This window comes from Silene latifolia, chromosome X (genome assembly GCF_048544455.1).
Source record: "Silene latifolia isolate original U9 population chromosome X, ASM4854445v1, whole genome shotgun sequence".
Taxonomy (NCBI): Eukaryota; Viridiplantae; Streptophyta; class Magnoliopsida; order Caryophyllales; family Caryophyllaceae; genus Silene; species Silene latifolia.
This window is the reverse complement of record NC_133537.1, coordinates 39,195,065-39,216,315: the sequence shown is the minus strand read 5'-3', so window position 1 is coordinate 39,216,315 and position 21,251 is coordinate 39,195,065. Positions and strand designations below refer to the sequence as shown.

General features: G+C 36.0%; 2 protein-coding genes across 2 annotated transcripts; both read right to left on the bottom strand.

The window, feature by feature from the left end:
* Positions 1-8,911: 8,911 nt before the first annotated feature.
* LOC141617220 (uncharacterized) lies at positions 8,912-9,943 on the bottom strand. The gene is made up of 2 exons (XM_074434405.1): positions 9,665-9,943; positions 8,912-9,349 (listed from the first exon to the last, which is right to left on the bottom strand). Exons 1-2 carry the CDS (start codon positions 9,941-9,943, stop codon positions 8,912-8,914), a joined length of 717 nt encoding a protein of 238 aa, XP_074290506.1.
* An 815-nt stretch (positions 9,944-10,758) lies between these two features.
* LOC141617219 (uncharacterized) lies at positions 10,759-20,824 on the bottom strand. The gene is made up of 3 exons (XM_074434403.1): positions 20,602-20,824; positions 20,018-20,518; positions 10,759-10,853 (listed from the first exon to the last, which is right to left on the bottom strand). Exons 1-3 carry the CDS (start codon positions 20,822-20,824, stop codon positions 10,759-10,761), a joined length of 819 nt encoding a protein of 272 aa, XP_074290504.1.
* Between the last annotated feature and the right edge of the window lie 427 nt (positions 20,825-21,251).

Below are 21,251 nucleotides of genomic sequence, written 5' to 3'. Positions count from 1 at the left end.
ACCACAATGCCCCACGGTGGGCGCCAAACTGTTTAGGTAATTTTTACCGTATTTAGGTTTTATCAGGTCAATGTGGTCTTACTCGTTGTATATTGGTTGGATGTTTATGTCAATGCTAAATAATGGAATAAAGAACATAATTAAAGGTGACACGTAACATTTGGTGATGCGGAAAACCCAATGTGGGAACAACCGCGGGAGGGACGGTACTCTTCCAAGTATTGCACTAGCTTATTAATGAGGGATTGATTACAATGGAGTCGGAATGTAAATCTAGCTAGCACAATGTATTTCGTGTGTATGTGGGATCTTGAATGCCCTTTATTGATTGCTCCTTTGGCTATTTATAGGGTAAGAACCCTAGATATGCCTTACTTTGTTTATGGAAAGGAATATTACTTCCATAACAGCTCTTTCCATATCCAGCCGTCTCCTTCCATTCTCCCTGACTTCTCCCTGGAATTTCCCTGAAGGATTTCCAAAACGAGGGACTCTTCCATCAATGAACTTCTTCACCTTTACACGCCTCCTGGCCCAACTCCTTAGGTGGATCCTACTTCGCATCTGGGCTCCTCTTGCTTATTCTTCCTCCACGGCCCAATTCTTCAACAGGAATTAAGTGGACTTGCCCTATTAGGCCAATATGCAGATTTTGGCCCAAACAGTATCCCACGCTTCACGCGGCCAGTTTTAAAATTTTATTATTAAAATTGAAGAAAAATAATATAATTCATATATAATCTTTAATATTTTTACCTATAAATAAAATAAATTATTTTTTTTTCTCAAATTTTATTTTTTTAGGTTTAATTTCAGTGTTCTAAAATAAAATACATACAATTTTAATTAAACGAATAAGTTATACGGAGTAGTTAATTACGCATGATCAACATTTTACAAAAAAAATTTTAACTGATCAAATATCATATTAATTAAAATAAAATTTATCCGAATAATGCAACAAAAATATTAAGTTATCAAATTATATCATTTCACGATACGTTATATTCAAAATGATGTGAATATAATTTTATACAATTTTTAATTTTGTATGTATAACGTTTGATATTTATTTATCAAACATATAGGGTCCAAACTAAACTTATTCAACTGTTTTGGTTGTGTCTTACATGTACTATGTGTCAAACATATATATAAGAAATTTGCACCTTTTGTTTTTTTAACAACTATATATAATGATGTTTAAGCTTTACCCGTAAATAAAATAGGTTGAACTTTCTCAAATATCATTTTTATAAGATAACATATAAAATATTTAACTAAAAGTAATATCTTGTTAGTCATAATCAATGTTTTATTCTTGACATATACATATTTAACTGAAAATATTAAAGGAAAATGTAATGTGTTTTCTACTTTTTCATGTTGTTTATATAATATGGTTTTTCTACATGATACCCTTGTATTTATTCGAATTCTATGTGATATCCCTCGCTTTTCAAAAATACCAGTGGTACCCCTAAACATAATTAAAACATCTTGAAATACCCAAAATGCTCTAATCCGCCTCTTTAAAATGTTTAGTTTATACATTTTTTTATTGATTTTTTTGGCAATAATTTGTCATGTCATTAACATAAACATCGTCTACTCAATTGTAAACATATTTTCTTTACAAAATTTAACATATTAAAAACGTGATTTTTAGTACTTTGGGTATTTTTAGAACATTTTACTAAATTTAGGGATACAACTTATATTTTCAAAAATATAGGAGTACCACGTAGAATGCGAAGAACCACGGGATATCACGTAAAACAACCCTATATAATTTTATATTACTTGATAATCATTACTTTTCTTTTAATTATTCAAACTCACTCGCGATCACTGTGTACATACATACTCATTATCACAGTATTTAAACCTCTCAAAATCTCATATGTATTTAATTTGTCGCAATATAAATTTTTCGTTCCCACACTATAAAAACTTATATCTTAGTAGTATTTTTTTAAGTGTTGTTTTTAATAAATACAATGACTCTTCCAAATATATTTTTCTTAATAAATTTAATGGTCTAAGTTTTATAACTTTTTCAGAATGTTTTTTTAAGTAAATGTATAACATTGTGAGATACTCACTTTAATCATCTCTACATATCAAAATATGTTAATAAATATAATGAAAATTATACTCGATTGAAAGCATTTTTTGCAATGAACGTTTTTATTTACAATTTACAATTTTTGTTGCATTTATAATGAAAATTATACGCGATTGAAAGCATTAAATGTAATTTTATAATAAAATTTATTGAATTATAATTAATATTTACTGAGATTTATGTTGCATTTATTATGTTTATATTAAATAATTCGCTGTAAGAAAAAAATATATATTAATATATATATATATATATATATATATATATATATATATATATATATATATATATATATATATAATCAAGTTGAAGTCTTTGTGGATGCGCCACGTGTCCTAGACGACCTTAATGACAAGCATTAATTACAGCTAAATATTTAATATGAGCATAATAAATGTTGTATAAATCTCAGCAAAATATTAATTATAGTGTAATAAATTTATTATAAAATTACATAAAAAAATTACGGTAATTTGATTCTAAATTTAGTAAAAAATTATTTTGATAAAAATTCTAAAATGTAAATAATTATGTTCATTGCAAAAAATGCTTTCAATTGAGTATAATTTTGATTATATTTATTGAAATATTTAATATGTAGAGATGATTAAAGTGAGCGTCTCACGATATTTTACATTTACGTAAAAAAAACGTTTTGAGAAATTTATAAAACTTAACCCATTAAATCCGGTAAGAAAAATATATTTGGGAGAGTCATTGTATTTATTTAAAATAGAACTTAAAGAAAAGTACTAAGAGATAAGTTTTTATATATGAGAATGAAAAAAAAAAATTATATTGCGAGAAATTGAATACATATAATATTTTGATAGGTTTAAATAGTGTGATAAAGAGTATGTATTTACACAGTAACACACCGATCACGACTTCACGAGTACATTTAAATAATCAAAACAAAAGTAATGATTATTAAGTAATATATATAGTATTATAAACGACATGAAAAAGTAGAAAACACGTTACAATTTTCTTTAATATCTTCAATTCAATATGTATGCATCAAGTATAAAATATTAATTATGACTAACTAAATATTACTTTAAGATAAATATTTTATATGTTATCTTATAAATACTTTTAAGTTAAACCTCAAAAAAAAAAATTGAGAAAGTTCAACCTTTTTTATTCACAGGTAATTTATTAAACATCATTGTAGAAAAATAATACAATTGATAGTTGTTGCGAAAAAAACAAATGGTGCAAATTTCTTATAGATATGTTTGACGCATAGCAATTGCAACACACAATCAAAATAATTGAATAAGTTGAGTTTGGACGCTATATGTTTGATACATAATTATCATACCATTATACATAAAAAATTATAAATTACATAAAATTATATTCACAACATTTTGAACAAATATTAACTAATTCGGGACATAATGTATCGTTAAATAATATTATTTGAGAACTCAATGTTGATCGTTGCGTTATTCAAATAAATTTTATTTTAATTAATATGATATTAGATAAGTCACAAATTTATTTATAAAACGTTGATCATGCATAATTAATTATCACTTATTAGTTTTAATAATTAAAATTGTATGTATTTTATTTTAAAACATTGAAGTTAAACATAAAATATTAATTTGAGAAAAAATAATTTATTTTTATTTATAAGTAAAAATATTAAAGATCATATATAAATTATATTATTTTTCTTCATTTATAATAATAAAATATTAAAACAGGCCGCGCGAAGCGCGGGATACTACCTAGTTATCCTCTGTTTTTCGGTTGGTATTTTCAAATTGGAGTTAAATAACTTATGGAGTATGGTTTTAAATCTATTTCAACCCTTTTTAAAATCTCGTACCTTCTTTTTTTACCCAAAATCTTTAACTCAATCCAAAAGGAAAAAAACCTATTAGTCTAAATTTGTACAACTAATACGGAGTATTAAATAATACAGTAAACTTATTTTGAAACAAATATAGGGTCTTTTACTAAAATCGTCATTTTTAATAAAGTATTTCCCAAATTGACCATTTTCAAATTTTAATTCTAATTTTAACCATTGTTAAGGTTTTAATAATGTAATTAATTTTGACAATGGCTAGTTTGGAAAATAATTTAGATAAAATGGCTAATTCGATAAGAGATGTATACAATTTCAAAAATTAATTTCTCATACTAACAATTAGTTTGTACTCCATATATATTCGTAGTCTGTGTGTGGGCTTATGAACGATAGTATGGGTTAGTTATGTATCAACTACTGTATAAAGCAATCTCATATGGGTCACCTATGTATAAACTACTATAAAAGGCAGTCTCTTATATATATATATAAATCGAATTGCGAAACATCTTCGACGTTTTATAACGAATCGTCGACGTTTTAAGAAAAAAGACTTAGCTTACCCTTGTATCTCTTTCTCCCTCCCTCATACTCTCTTTCATTCTTACCATTCAAACACCCGCAACCCGGCGGCCGCACCACTGCACCAATGCCACCCGCACCACGCACCACCACCACCTCTCTTTCCCCTTTGCTCTCTTTCCTTTTTATCTCTATTTCAAAAATCCCTTACCGCCGCACCAGTGCCACCACACACCACCACCACTGCCCCCTGCCACCACCTGTCTCAAGCCCGGATAAAGGAAGAGGGCTTCGGTTGGTCTGTGGCAGCCAGCATAAAAACTTAGTCACATTTTATGGACATGGATCGGAATTTGATCTTGGGCTTGATGAGGGAATGGTGAAGGAGAGGGCACAATGAAGGGAAATGATACATGTGAATTTTTAGTATTTGATTTTATTTAAAATATTTAATATTTTTTTATTTAATTTTTAAAAATGTAATTGTTCTTTTCGGTTTTATTACACTTTTTACCAACAGTTTTCTTATATAACAATACTTGGTTCACTTTTAAGGTTTTCCGAACCCTTAAGTTTTACTTCGATTTTCAAAATCGTTTTAATCTTTATCCTCGATTTAAATTTTAAGTTTTTATAAAAGAAATCCGGACTTCGATTTTGAAACCTTAAGTTTACCTTCTTTTGCACTATGTTTCACTCCCCTTTGTTTTTCACTTTTTCTTTTCTATATTTTCGCATTTTGAGGTGTTCGTTCACCCATGGACGGTTCTAAAGGATGATTCATGTCGGTAGACCCCAAATCATTTTGGGATTAAGGCTCTGATGTTGTTGTTGTTGTTGTTGTTGGATTCCAATTGGTTATTTCGGTTTATGCGAAAAAGGATGTTTTGTTTGCGATGATGGGGTCAAACGATAACCAAAATCCGAGGAGTTGGATGTTTTGGAATCGTGTGTAACACCCCGATCTTACCCGGCCAAGGTAATTGGGAGATATTACCATCTTGGTTTCCCTAGGCGGTGAAATCGGAGTTGCAATTAAGAAATGATTAATATAAATAAAATATTTAGTGGATTACATAACCATAAATGAATAAAGGAAATAAATGATATAACTTATGACTACTATACTCTTCTAATGAAATGACACTCGGTTCCAAGTCCAAGGCTCGTCCCGTCTCCCACGTGACACCAACTCAACCTGTACTCAACCTGCTCCCCATATGATCGGAAATATCATATGGATCGACTACAGGCACCCCGGAAATAGGTGACAATTACACAGACACACAACACGTCAGTTTCAATAATCTAATATAAGACGCAACATGATAAATAAATAAATATGAAACATTCCAATGATATGAATGAGATACAATCATACAATCACCATGTCGGTACCAGGACACGCCCACACGTACCCATAACCACCGGTGTCAGGGACACGCCCACGACACCACACCACACCACACCACAAAGGTATCGGGACACGCCCAGACGTACCGGGTCCGGAAGCCAACCGGATCCCCTGCCGGACGTCGTGTCTCACCCACACGAGTCCCTCCGTACTCAAGTCATTAATGTGCACATCTCTCTTGGAGCAGGAAGCTCCAAGAGGCGACTTAAGCGTAAGACAGTCTTCCAACCGCCTTACGTCTCCTCTAAAACCGTAGTAACACCACCAACAATCTCCAATGTCCACAATACCACATCTATCAGAATATGCACATAGATGTCAAGCATAAAGCTTCCTCATTAATTACAATTACCAACATACCTCATGATACCATTTTCACATTAACATGCTATTATGCAATTCGATTAACAACATAAGACCAATGCTAATGACCTATTACCATGCTTCAAGAATGTCTCACCAATGTCATGAAACCAACATCAATTACCCATTAATCATATTAAATGCAACGCATCGATAATGACACATGCAAATACTATTATTATTGAAAACGAGTAGGATTAACCTACCTTTTAGCATACTTCATAAGCAATCCAACACATAAGCAAGATCCGTCTCATAAGACTGTCTCATAAAACCGTCTCATCCTACAATACCACATAATAACTATCACAATTTATCCTACACTATTATACAACAAAAATCCCCTTATTACTACCCATCAATTACCCATATTACATACACTAATTACTAATTACTACTTAATTACCCAATCCAAAACCCCCAAAAGTTAGGGTTCATACTAAACATAAAAGGGTAGATCTCAACTTACAAGGTGGAAGGACTGAAGAGGAAGGTGAGCAATCTCCCAAACCAAGCTTGAATCCTATGAAAGTGTGTTTAAGGAGGTTTTAGAGAGAAGGGAGATGATTTGGAGTGAGAAGGAAGGAGACAGAATGAATGAGGATAAGGGTTTAAGATTTCCTTATCCCGTATTCTGACTTAACGCCACTCGATCGAGTGACGAGTCCACTCAATTGAGTGTCACTCACTCGATCGAGTGCCAAGTCCACTCGATCGAGTGATCATCCCTCGGTCGAGTGAAACGCAGTTCTCAGCAATGACCAGTTTTTGTAAAACAGTCATATATCACTCGTTTTTTGATCATTTTGGGCGCGTGGCCTACCGTTGGAATCGTAAGAGAACAAGTATCACCTCCAATTAGAATCACATCAATATCATATCTTGATCTCAAGTTATGACAGCTTTAAGACGATCCTTCTATAGGCGGACATTATAACAACTCCACTAAGTCTAGTATAGGTTATACTCGGTCCACTTTATAGTTATACTTCACTCCCTAGTAGACTCATCAAACCCGAGGGTTCTCTCACGCATCCCAAGATTCCTTTGCGGGTTCTAAAATATCAAGGTATTACATCGTGATACTTCAAATTTTGTGAATGTGAGAAGATTTGGAGTCAAAGATGATCCTAAGTTGTGTTAAAATGGACGAGAAAGTTGCTGGTCAGAAACTATATTTTTGAGAAAACATGGGTTGGTATGCTGGCCATACATTGGTGTTCAACGTCCCTTCCCACCACCAACGTTGAACATTAACATCACTCTCACAACGAATGTTGGTGTTCAACGTCCCACCCCCTTGACAATGTTTGAATTCAACATCCCACCGTACCCTTGCATCACCGTTTTTTTTTTAGTTCTTGGGACGTACTTAGCGTTTGATGGAGGATGGAACGTTGATGTTCAACGTTTGATGGCAGGTAAGACGTTAAAGGTGGACGTTGATGGTAGTTAGTAACGTTGAAATTTTGTAAAAAAAAAATGGTAGTTTTCATCTTTGATTTCATCTATGACGTTGAAGACTGACTTTTTGCTTTTACATATTCATAGCAATTAGTGAGTAGAGTATTGATTGTGATCTTTAAAGTCCTTTTGCCCGGTGTAAGATGGTGGATTTCATCTTTAATTTAGCGATTTAATTTCTGAGTTGTTAATTTACCGATGATTGGGCGTCCGATATTGATTTCGATCTCGAAAATGTTGTATTTTTTTCTTTCAAAATTTGTTAGTTTAAGTTGATTTTGGGAGAGAATAAAGTTGAGAGAGTGTGTTAAAGGTAGTGTTGGTCGTTTTTAAAAACACGTCGACGATTCGTTACAAAATGTCGACGACCTTTTTTTAGTAATAATAGATCTAATCCCCATACATTATTTATTTACTTCTTTTGTCCCAATCATTTTCTTACATTTGATTATAATACATTTCATAAAGAACAAAAAGTAAACAAAATAATGGAACAAAGGTAATATTCCGTATAATCCTCTATCTTCTAAAAGAATAAGAATTCTCACATTTTTTCCTCGAAAAAACATCTTTTTAAATAACGAAGGTAACTACAAGTATGTGCATTCACTAAAGAAGGAAACTAATAATTACATTTTTATTTCAATAAGTTATATTATCTTTTTAATTATATTTAATCATTTCATCAAATTCAAATTATCTTATTTTCACCTAACTCTAAAAAATAAAACTATAAATTCAAAATCTTTTATTGAAACTAATATTTTAGAATGACTTAATACATACGACATATAAAACAAAACTATAAATCACCATTATTAGTTTCGTGACCAAAAAATTGAGAGAATTAAAAAATTTAAATAATTAGCTTTGTGTTTTTTCTTTTTTGCTAAAGGGTAAGCTTTTCATTAATAAACCGCAAATTACATCATACATTTTCCAACAATACAATTTCTAGGTGCTAATTAGACAGGAATTGCACCCTCACCAACCAAGTTCTATCTCTACTAGAGACAGTCTTTGCTTGATAATGAACAAAACGTATTCTAATGGCCTGTTGCACATTCTTTATTACAAGGACAGGCCTCATGACTCGACTAAACAACCTGGCCTCATTTCTTTGTTGCCAAATAAGATACCAAGTAGCCATAACTGCAGCAGTACACACTTCTTTCTTGATTTTACTCCATCTTCAACTTGCAATCTTGACAAACGTATGAGCATGAGTAAAATCAGAGCACAACCACTTCCCAAGCTCTTGCAGGACCTGCTTACTGAAAGAACATTCATGGAACAGATGACTTAAATCTTCTGTCTGTGAATGACAGATGCAGCACAAACTATCAGTAGCAACTCCATACTGAAACAATCGATTCTTCAGCATTAAGGCATTATGAGCAATGAGCCAGGCTATAAAGGAATGCTTAGGGACAACCAGTTGACTCCATATAGCCTTACTCCAAATGACATCAGCTTGCTTGTCTCGAACCCAATTGTAGCAACTTTGAACTGAGTAGCCATCCTCACTAATACTCCAGACATTATCAACAAAACCCACTGCCAAATGATCACGAACCTGACAGATTTTCCTCCAGTACCAGCTGATATCAGGAGGGGGACTATAATTTTGCTAGGAGATATTTTTTAAATAGACATGATGGATCCACTGCACCCAAAGCTTATCTGGCTTAGTTGCTATCCACCAGACTAACTTACCTATCAAAGCAATATTCCACTTCTAACTTTGTTTGAGCCCTAAACCACCCTCTTTCTTAGGCACACAGACCTTAGACCAAGCAATTAATGGTGATTTGTTGTGAACAGTACTCCCCTCCTATAAATAATTCCTGCATATTGCATCAACTCTATCCAGAACTCCTTTAGGCAACACAAACATTGCTGCCCAATAGTTATGTAAGGTGGACAGGACATAACTAACTAATACCAGTCTACCAGCATAGGAGAGGTGTTTAGCTCCCAAACTTCTGATCCTCTCAACAATCTTATCAATTCGAACTGCACAATCCTTCTTTTTCAACCTACCTGCAGTAACTGGAACTCCCAAATATTTGAATGGTAATGTGTCTTCCTGGAAACCAGACACATTCAAAATTTCTTCCTTAAGTCTACTCCTTACACCATTAAAATAGGCACAAGATTTCCGTGAATTCATTTTAAGTCCATAAGCAGCAGAGAAGGAAGAATAGGCTCTCAGCAATACCATTATAGAGTTGACATCTCCTTTACAGAACAACAAAAGATCATCCACAAACATCAAGTGAGTTAATTTCAGTTGTTTAACATAGGATGATAAGTAAATTTGAGCTTCTCAGTAGCACACTTGAGTATTCTACTCAAATACTCCATACACAATGTGAACAAAAGAGGAGACATTGGATCCCCTTGCCTTAATCCTCTTCTCCCAGGAAAGAATCCAAAAGTATCTCCATTTATAGCAACTGAGAAGGTAGCACTACTAACACACTCCATCACTAATCTTCTAAAGAAAGGAGGGAAATGAAAAGCCTCAAGAATCTCACCCAAGAACTGCCAACTAACTAAATCATGGGCCTTCATTAAGTCCATTTTAAACATACATCTAGGTGTACAAGCTTGTCTATTGTAGAGCCTCACAATATCTTGACACACCAAGATGTTTTCAATGATACTTCTACCTTTAATGAACCCTCCTTGATTTAAACTTATCAAATCAGGCAACACTCCAGCTAACCTAGTGCAAATAATCTTGGAAATACTCTTGTATAAGACATTACAACAGGCAATTGGTCTATACTGAGTAACATGAGTAGGCATTTTGCACTTAGGTATTAAAGTCAAGATAGTAGCATTTAACTGCTTAAGAAGTTTTCCAGTTTTAAAAACAGCTAGAACTGCTGCACACACCTCATCCCCAATAATGCTCCAGGAATCCTTGAAGAAGGCACTGAAGTATCCATCAGGTCCAGGAGCTTTATGCTTAGGAATAGAAAAGATGGCCTGCTTAATTTCCAGAGCAGTCACAGGTTGCATCATAATTCCTCAATGTGCATCAGTGCAAGTCTTTCCTGTCCTGATAATGTGAGCATTCACATGTTCAGTAACTACCTCAATCCCCAGCAAATCTTTATAGTAATCTAAAAAAGCATCTTAAATACTCTGAGGGTCCTCACATAAATCACCATTCATATTTTTTATGGAAAGGACTTGATTTCTCATAAATTTTCTCTTGATGACTCCATGAAAGTATTTGGTGTTACTGTAACACACCGATTTATAAAGGAGCCTCTAGCAAGACATTCCCTAATAAACCGGACTGTTACCATCTCGGTTTCCCGAGGTAGTGAATAACAAATTAAACTCCAAGGCAAATTACATAATTATTTTTAACTTAATTATTACAAAACCTCTTTTACGTCAAATTACAAAGAACTAACATAAATAAAAGTGAAAGTCTTCTAGATGATGATCTAGCTACTAAGTCTTCCGATCCAGTGTCTCACGCCCACCAAGCTCCCGTTCTATCTCTTAAACCTGTCAAGTCTGCTCGCCAATATTTGGGTCATCACAGGTGTTCACGAATACACAGGGTCAACCACGAGGTTGAGTAGGGAAAACAATGAAACAACAAAATATGATATGCATGCTCCTCCGTCACCTCCATCTCCATCTCAACTCATATCTCATAACTCATAACCCGGAACGCCCAGCCATACCGATCCCCGGTAGACTATATATATCGACCGTAGCCGATCTGCCAGCTCGCAGCTGAGGACACCAGGGCAAGTCCTGCAGAACCCGCCTGGGCCTTATCACAACATCATCTTCACCACACCACATCACCACAATGTCCTCCATCTCCAATGCATATGAATGCTCAAAAGAAATTAATGCAACACAATATATATATCATTGAACTGATCAATCATAAAATCATGCCAGTTACCAAATGTTGTGATAATATACTCAATACGATCAATTCAGTCAATCACCTTCCAGTATATGAATCATAACGTAAGTCAACAACCACGAATCAAGTCAACGTTCACAGTTTGGTCATATGAAACACAAACAAGTCAACACAATTCAACAACAACGATAATAAGTCAAGTGTATTTCCCTACCTCAGTACTGCAGTCAAATAGTCGGGTGTCCAGTAATATTCCACAACAATTCGCCCTCTGAAAGATAATTAAATGATAAACAATTACTTAACTATTCCCGTTCCTAAAATAGAAGTTACTAAAAATAGAACTTCCTAAAATGGACTTTCCCGATAAAGTAGTTTTTCCATTTTAACAAACCCGACTTGAATTATTTAACTGACTCGGGAATTAAATTGAATAACTAATATGATAAATAAAAGATTAAACGAATTATACGATTACGAAAAACCCGAATCAAACATTGAACAACTCAACAACCCGTCTCTAATTATTTAAATAACTCGGAAATTAAATTAACTACTAAATACGATAACTTGAATAATAAAGAAAACGAATCAATAACGACTACACAACACGTGCCTTTACTCTCACCCCCACCCTTCACGCACCGCCCGAACCACCACGACAACCACCGCACTCTCTCCCACTTCGACCCCACCACCAACAACCAAGCCCCACTGGTCGATCGCCACGGCGAGTCGAACCAGAGCTGCCAACCCCGCCTAGCAGGGGTTGCCGCCACCAACAGCCCCTCCTTTGCAGCCCCATAGCCACCACCGTCATCAACAATACTCCATCCTACCACCACCACTCTGCTCACCGTCTAGCCACGCTCACGATCACAGGTGGCATCGCTGCTTCGACCTCCCCCAAGTCCACGGTGGCGCCACCCAAACCTACCCATCTAAACCCGCCCGAAAACCCGTATGTAAACCCGTTTGACTACCCCCCCGTCGACAACACCTCCTGCCGCCATTTCCACCGCCTAAAACCCACCTAACCACCACCAATAGAGGCGACTCCAACCACCCATTACCATTACCCCTACTCCAACCACCCTTATCACCTCCCTAAGACACGCAATGACCACCAACAACCCGACATAAAAGCGAAAACAGAGGAGAAGGGTTGAACTCTTACCTTTCCTACCACCACAAATGCCACCAGGGCGCCCACTGGTCGTCGACAATAGCCCCTAGTTCTTCCCTCATTGCGCACAAGCAACCACACACTCTCTCTCTCTCTCGAATTGCGTGAAGGTTGAATTTTGGAGCTGATGAAAGAGGGAGGCGTGAGGGAGGCGGGTGAGGGAAGGGTTGTAGTGTTTAGGTTATAATTAGGGTTAGGGTTTAGGGTTAATTGGGCTGAACCTGTTATTGGGTAAACTCAAATGGGTCGAGGGCAAATGGGTTAGCTCACATTTCGAATTCCCTATAAACCCGTCTCAATTAACTTAGATCGATACAACGCGAGTTAAGTAAAATAATCTAACGTAATTATCGACTCAGCAATTAACCCGACTTAATTAGTAATATAAAATGTATAATAACTAATATATAATAATATCCGTTTAATTGATTGTATAAAATACGGGGTATTACAGTCTTCCCCCCTTAAAATGAACTTCATCCCGAAGTTCGCTCCCGTACTCAAACATCAGAAGGGTATTGTATATCGTACATACGGACGTCACGCATTTCTAACACAGTTAACACACAATTTTGACACATCAATTAAACATAACAGACACGAAATGTTACATTCTGCCTTCCTAAAAAATAAACTTCGTCCCGAAGTTTAACTCATCTTCACTTAACCCAACTAACTACAGCTATAACTACCTGAGAACACAAATGTATAACAACTAAATAACCACCTGAGAACACCGTCATCTTTCCATCTCAATTTCGATTCCAAACTCAAAATAACTCAATAACCATGGTCACACTGGACCGTAAACATAACTCCCGTAAATATAACTCGGCTCAAAGGCCCCACAACTCAATACTAGTGGCCAATCTCAATCTCAATATCAATAGTTTAACTACACTCTCCTTTAACACATCAACCAACTAACAGAAGTAGGAACAAAACATATAGAATTCATTTGCATGGGTACCCCACAACGAAACATCAACTTGATTAAAACTACAATCTACAAACAAGTGCAACATAAACCTTAAGATTTTACAATCCTACCCAACTAGAAACATGGTTACGTCCTCGTAACCTCTTTTCAACTTTCATATACATATGCAACAAAATCACTGTCAACCACATGTAACAGGAAAGAACACATAATAAGAGATTGCGCATTAACATTAAAGTCGAAACAAGGTTTTATTATGGAATTAACTGATTGTCAACAAGTAACATTTATTACTTAGCTCATGCTTAACTTAAAAACACCACATCAAACTAAAAGAACAACAAGAAAGGAACCAAGGTTTACACGGTTTCACAACTAAACAAATTTGATGATCAATTATAGACCATGAATGAGCGAGAGTAAAATCAACAAAACAATTTAAGAAACTTCTCACATTTGTAAACATATCACAGAAAATAGATCTACCACTACTATCCATCACAATCACAGGATCTTATTGACATGTCCGTACAACCATTTACTCACTCACTGGTTTAGGTCACGAATTAGGTCGATGAATTTAAGCAATCAACAACATACTCATAATTCATATTTTAAATTATCAAAATTGTTTGCACGATATCAATTCTGAAAACATATTTCCCAATAAAAGTAACAACATATGATCTATGACAACAACAACATTACTTCCATATCACACATGTGTTTAACATTTTAGCAACCATATCATTCAATTGTGTCCAGCAACTGAGTATAACTCATTTTCAGCAAAACAAAAGATATCGTATAATTAGCTTAAACATATACTTTTGCCATCATATACTTTGTAGAACACTAGCTATGATAAAAGATTAGCAACTTGAACAACTTCTCTGATTTGCACGATTTGAATAATTAGGCAACTCGTAGGCTCAATTAAACGTAACTATAACGACTATCATTTAAACCAATGCATATCATGTGAATCATCAAAGGGTTGTCCCATTATAATTGTCAACATAATTATCATAAACAATCTTTATTAGAATATAATTGATAGTAATGACTCGAGAATGTAGATATGCCAAATGTTATGCTACATCAAACAGTTTCCTCTATATCACGCCCATACAATTGCAAGAATCACTTTAGCATTTTATGACAATATAATAACGAACATATTCAATAAGGAATAACAACACTGTTTATTATCATGTTATAGGTTTAGGTTCAACTGAAATAATTTAATGCAATGAAAGTAATAAGTATAACTATAGGCACACAACTCACATGAAAGACATTAGAACTCAGATGACATCCTACATGTGTGAACATTTAGACATAATCATTACTACCATCCATGTGTAAACATTTAAACATAATTATTATAAATATTCGTGCGAGTATATTAGAGCAATCAAATTATCATTTAACGCCATCAACTTTACCAAGATATGACAATGTAGTTTTATATTTATATATATCTGACCACTATGCAAATATGATGAACACACCAGAGATATTACGACATGCCAAACATATATAAAATATGAAAACAACTGGACTCGTATAAAATAATTCACCCTCGATTAAGAATCAAATTACGCTATTCAATTTCACTCATACTATCATGCCAACAATGTTATCAACTAAATTTTAATTTTATCACTTGTTAAGATACATAACTACTGAACCTGTGTGCTACTATCATGATATAAAAAAACATTATAAGGTCACATTAGTAAGGCTCAAGAAATAACCAAACAATTGTATGAAAACTCAACATAGAACGCACATTTTACAAGTCATGATTCATGTAGTAACTTCCAAAGACCACGATCAAATAACCGTTCGATTAAATCTTGATTCATATTACTTTTATAAAATACGGAGAGTTAAAAACACAGGGGAAAAAGAATTAGGTCTAAAGCACAAGAATTCCATTTTTAAGGAATTTTACAACTTTGTTGGTCCAACAAGTATGTGACAGCAATTGGTCCGAAACTTGGGTCAGTTTGCAAAACTTACCATTTAATATAGAGACATCAAGAATTTTCGTGGCTTATCAATTTGAAAACGTATGCGAATCTTCAGATCGATGGAGTTGGAATTATGCAAAAATTATTAACACAATTTAAATGAGGATTTTTACAAAATCGTTTGTCAAAACATCACTGCACAGGAACTTCCCGACCATAGCCCACTAAAATATTTATTACTCATAATCCGTATATCCTATAAGCATGAAATCAACGCCAAATGAATACTAACTCACGAGGCTATCTCTCATAAAATTTTCATCCATAGGCAATAGACAGAAAAGAAATGGCAGTAAGGTCAATTAAAGAGTAACATCAAACAAAACGAGTTTCAGCTCTAAGTCATTCATTTTCTATGTTCCAAACTCTTACAACCATACTATCGATACTAACCCATCCTAACTTAAATCTCACACTGTGTACTTCGTAACATCTACCCCATAGAATCCCTTCGCATCTCGATCTACTCCTTACCTCTAAATCACGATTGCTATGACTAAAACATGTAATTCAATAGTGTTTCTCATTACTATCACAATACTATACTAGCATGGCTTCGGGATCACATAACCGCATATCATTAGACATAATAGCACTATCAACACGTCATTCAATATCCATCCAGATAAATATCATCAATTCGCAATTATTTCTACGCTCACGATTACCACAATACAACACTTCATTGATTATCAACCTGAACACGAAAATTTATTTCTCATCTCCACAACATCATATGATCACGTCATCATTCATACAAAATACTTACCGTAATGTTGTCCTGCAGAGTGGTTAGAATATATAGGTCTTAAGGTGTACAACCACTCGATTATATCCAAGGTTTTCCTTCTAACTACCCCATTCACTCGATTTCTCTCGGGTTACCTGGTTCAAAACTGAGACGGCAAAAGAGCACGCATTAAGGGCGCCTTCTTAACCGCACTGTGAGCTCCTAACAGTTTATTCCCAGGGGTACATTTTATTTAGCCACATCCTACGTTCATTGGGTTCATTGGTTTAGGCCTGAGGATCGTTCGCTCTGATACCACTTTGTAACACCCCGATTTATAAAGGAGCCTCTAGCAAGACATTCCCTAATAAACCGGACTGTTACCATCTTGGTTTCCCGAGGTAGTGAATAACAAATTAAACTCCAAGGCAAATTACATAATTATTTTTAACTTAATTATTACAAAACCACTTTTACGTCAAATTACAAAGAACTAACATAAATAAAAGTGAAAGCCTTCTAGATGATGATCTAGCTACTAAGTCTTCCGATCCAGTGTCTCACGCCCACCAAGCTCCCGTTCTATCTCTTAAACCTGTCAAGTCTGCTCGCCAATATTTGGGTCATCACAGGTGTTCACGAATACACAGGGTCAACCACGAGGTTGAGTAGGGAAAACAATGAAACAACAAAATATGATATGCATGCTCCTCCGTCACCTCCATCTCCATCTCAACTCATATCTCATAACTCATAACCCGAACGCCTTGACCATACCCGATCCCGATCCCCAGTAGACTATATATATCGACCGTAGCCGATCTGCCACTCACGAACAGGACACCAGGGCAAGTCCTGCAGAACCCGCCTGGGCCTTATCACAACATCATCTTCACCACACCACATCACCACAATGTCCTCCATCTCCAATGCATATGAATGCTCAAAAGAAATTAATGCAACACAATATATATATCATTGAACTGATCAATCATAAAATCATGCCAGTTACCAAATGTTGTGATAATATACTCAATACGATCAATTCAGTCAATCACCTTCCAGTATATTAATTCAAAACTAAAGTCAACAACCACGAATCAAGTCAACGTTCACGTTTGGTCATATGAAACACAAACAAGTCAACACAATTCAACAACAACGATAATAAGTCAAGTGTATTTCCCTACCTCGATCTTTAGCCAGTCAAATAGTCGGGTGTCCAAAGAATATTCCACAACAATTAAGCCCTCCGAAAGATAATTAAATGATAAACAATTACTTAACTATTCCCGTTCCTAAAATAGAAGTTACTAAAAGTAGAACTTCCTAAAATGGACTTTCCCGATATAGTAGCTTTTCCATTTTAACAAACCCGACTCAAAACCCGACTTGAATTATTTAACTGACTCGGGAATTAAATTGAATAACTAATATGATAAATAAAAGATTAAATGAATTATACGATTACGAAAAACCCGTATCAAACATTGAACAACTCAACAACCCGTCTCTAATTATTTAAATAACTCGGAAGTTAAATTAACTACTAAATACGATAACTTGAATAATAAAGAAAACGAATCAATAACGACTACACAACACGCGCCTTTACTCTCACCCCCACCCTTCACGCACCGCCTGAACCACCACGACAACCACCTCACCTGCTCCCAACTTCGACCCCACCACCAACAACCAAGCCCCACCTGGTCGACTGCCGTCGGCGAGTCGAACCAGAGCTTCCAACCCCGCCTAGCAGGGGTTGCCGCCACCAACAGCCCCTCCTTTGCAGCCCCATAGCCACCACCGTCATCAACAATACTCCATCCTACCACCACCACTCTGCTCACCGTCTAGCCACGCTCACAGTCACAGTGGCACCGCCGTTTCGACCTCCCCCAAGTCCACGGTGGCGCCACCCCAAACCTACCCATCTAAACCCGCCTGAAAACCCGTATGTAAACCCGTTTGACTACCCCTGTCGATAACACCTCCTGCCGCCATTTCCACCGCCTAAAACCCACCTAACCACCACCAATAGGGCGACTCCAACCACCCATTACCATTACCCCTACTCCAACCACCCTTATCACCTCCCTAAGACACGCAACAGCCACCAACAACCCGACATAAAAGCGAAAACAGAGGAGAAGGGTTGAACTCTTACCTTTCCTACCGCCACAGCTGCCACCAGGGCCGCCCACGGTCGTCGACAATAGCCCCTAGTTCTTCCTCGCTCACCGTCAAGAACCACACACTCTCTCTCTCTCTCTCGAATTGCGTGAAGGTTGAAGTTTGGAGCTGATGAAAGAGGGAGGCGTGAGGGAGGCGGGTGAGGGAAGGGTTGTAGTGTTTAGGTTATAATTAGGGTTCGGGTTTAGGGTTAATTGGGCTGAACCTGTTATTGGGTAAACTCAAATGGGTCGAGGGCAAATGGGTTAGCTCACATTTCGAATTCCCTATAAACCCGTCTCAATTAACTTAGATCGATACAACGCGAGTTAAGTAAAATAATCTAACGTAATTATCGACTCAGCAATTAACCCGACTTAATTAGTAATATAAAATGTATAATAACTAATATATAATAATATCCGTTTAATTGATTGTATAAAATACGGGGTATTACAGTCTTCCCCCCTTAAAATAAACTTCGTCCCGAAGTTCGCTCCCGTACTCAAACATCAGAAGGGTATTGTATATCGTACATACGGACGTCACGCATTTCGAACACAGTTAACACACACTTTTGACACATCAATTAAACATAACAGACACGAACCTACCCATCTAAACCCGCCTGAAAACCCGTATGTAAACCCGTTTGACTACCCCTGTCGACAACACCTCCTGCCGCCATTTCCACCGCCTAAAACCCACCTATCCACCACCAATAGGGGCGACTCCAACCACCCATTACCATTACCCCTACTCCAACCACCCTTATCACCTCCCTAAGACACGCAAAAGCCACCAACAACCCGACATAAAAGCAAAAACAGAGGAGAAGGGTTGAACTCTTACCTTTCCTACCGCCACAGCTGCCACCAGGGCCGCCCACGGTCGTCGACAATAGCCCCTAGTTCTTCCCTGCTGTCGCACACAAGAACACACACTCTCTCTCTCTCTCTCGAATTGCGTGAAGGTTGAAGTTTGGAGCTGATGAAAGAGGGAGGCGTGAGGGAGGCGGGTGAGGGAAGGGTTGTAGTGTTTAGGTTATAATTAGGGTTAGGGTTTAGGGTTAATTGGGCTGAACCTGTTATTGGGTAAACTCAAATGGGTCGAGGGCAAATGGGTTAGCTCACATTTCGAATTCCCTATAAACCCGTCTCAATTAACTTAGATCGATACAACGCGAGTTAAGTAAAATAATCTAACGTAATTATCGACTCAGCAATTAACCCGACTTAATTAGTAATATAAAATGTATAATAACTAATATATAATAATATCCGTTTAATTGATTGTATAAAATACGGGGTATTACAGTTACAGTCCCCATCCTTAATCCAAGCTGCCTTAGCTTTCTGGCTCAAAAATTGTGTACAAGCCCCATGAAGTTCCCTGTATTCAGCAGTGGCAGCCTGTTCTTTCTTCATCCTGAAGATCTTACCAGGGTTGGCAGCAATTTGAGATTGAATATTCTCCAAATTTTTCAGAGCTATCCCAGTATTGTTCTCAATATCAGAAAAATAATCCTTATTATATCTCCTGAACTGATGCTTTAAAGACTTAAGTTTCTGCACAACTTTATACATTTTGGTACCCTGAATATGTTGGTCCCACCATCTAGATAGCAAAGGGAGATAGGAAGCTGCCTTCCCCCACATATTGAAATATTTGAATGGCTTACTTTGTGTGCCACACTGACCAGAGCTTTTCAGAATACAAGGAGTGTGGTCAAAAGTCTCCTCTGGCAAGAAATGAGAATATATATCAGGCATACCCTTACTCCATTCTTCATTAATAAGGGCTCTATCTAATCTGCTATAAACTTTTGTCCTTATATCCCGTTTATTATTCCAAGTAAAAAAGACTCCATAGTTGGACAGTCAATCACCCCACACTTGGAAATACAATTTTGAAACTCATCAATCTCTTGATCACTAGTACTGCTCCTTAACCTCTCAGCATAGGACAGAACACAATTAAAATCCCCACACACCAACCATGGTTCAGTTACATGTGTGGCAAAAGTAGTTAGTTGATCCCATAGCTCATGCCTACCCTTGAGATCATTAACAGCATATACCATAGAAACACAGAATTTTGTATTAGTTGCTACTTCTATGACTCTCATATTAATGCACTGAGAGGAATAATCCTGGAAATTCACATGGTAGATGCTAGGATTCCATACCACTCAAATTCTCCCTCCCTTGTGCCATCTATTATTAGTATAAATACTCCATCAGTCCATAAGAATCCCATTTAAACTATTTGGAGACAAGGTTTTCACCTTTGTCTCAAGGAGACCAAACAAGCCAACATTGTTTCTATGCATAAACCACTTGACATGTTTTTGCTTGGTTGGATTGTTTAGTCCCCTAAAATTCCAAAAGCCAAGACTATGCATTCTTCACCACCATGTGAGGAACACTACCACTTGTCCCAATTCCTTCCTTGGGTGTAGAAGAATTATTTAAGGCTTCCATGAATGTATGCTGTCCAAATTTGTGCACACTATAAGCTCCTTCAGTGACCTCTTGTCTAGCCAATCTCATCAG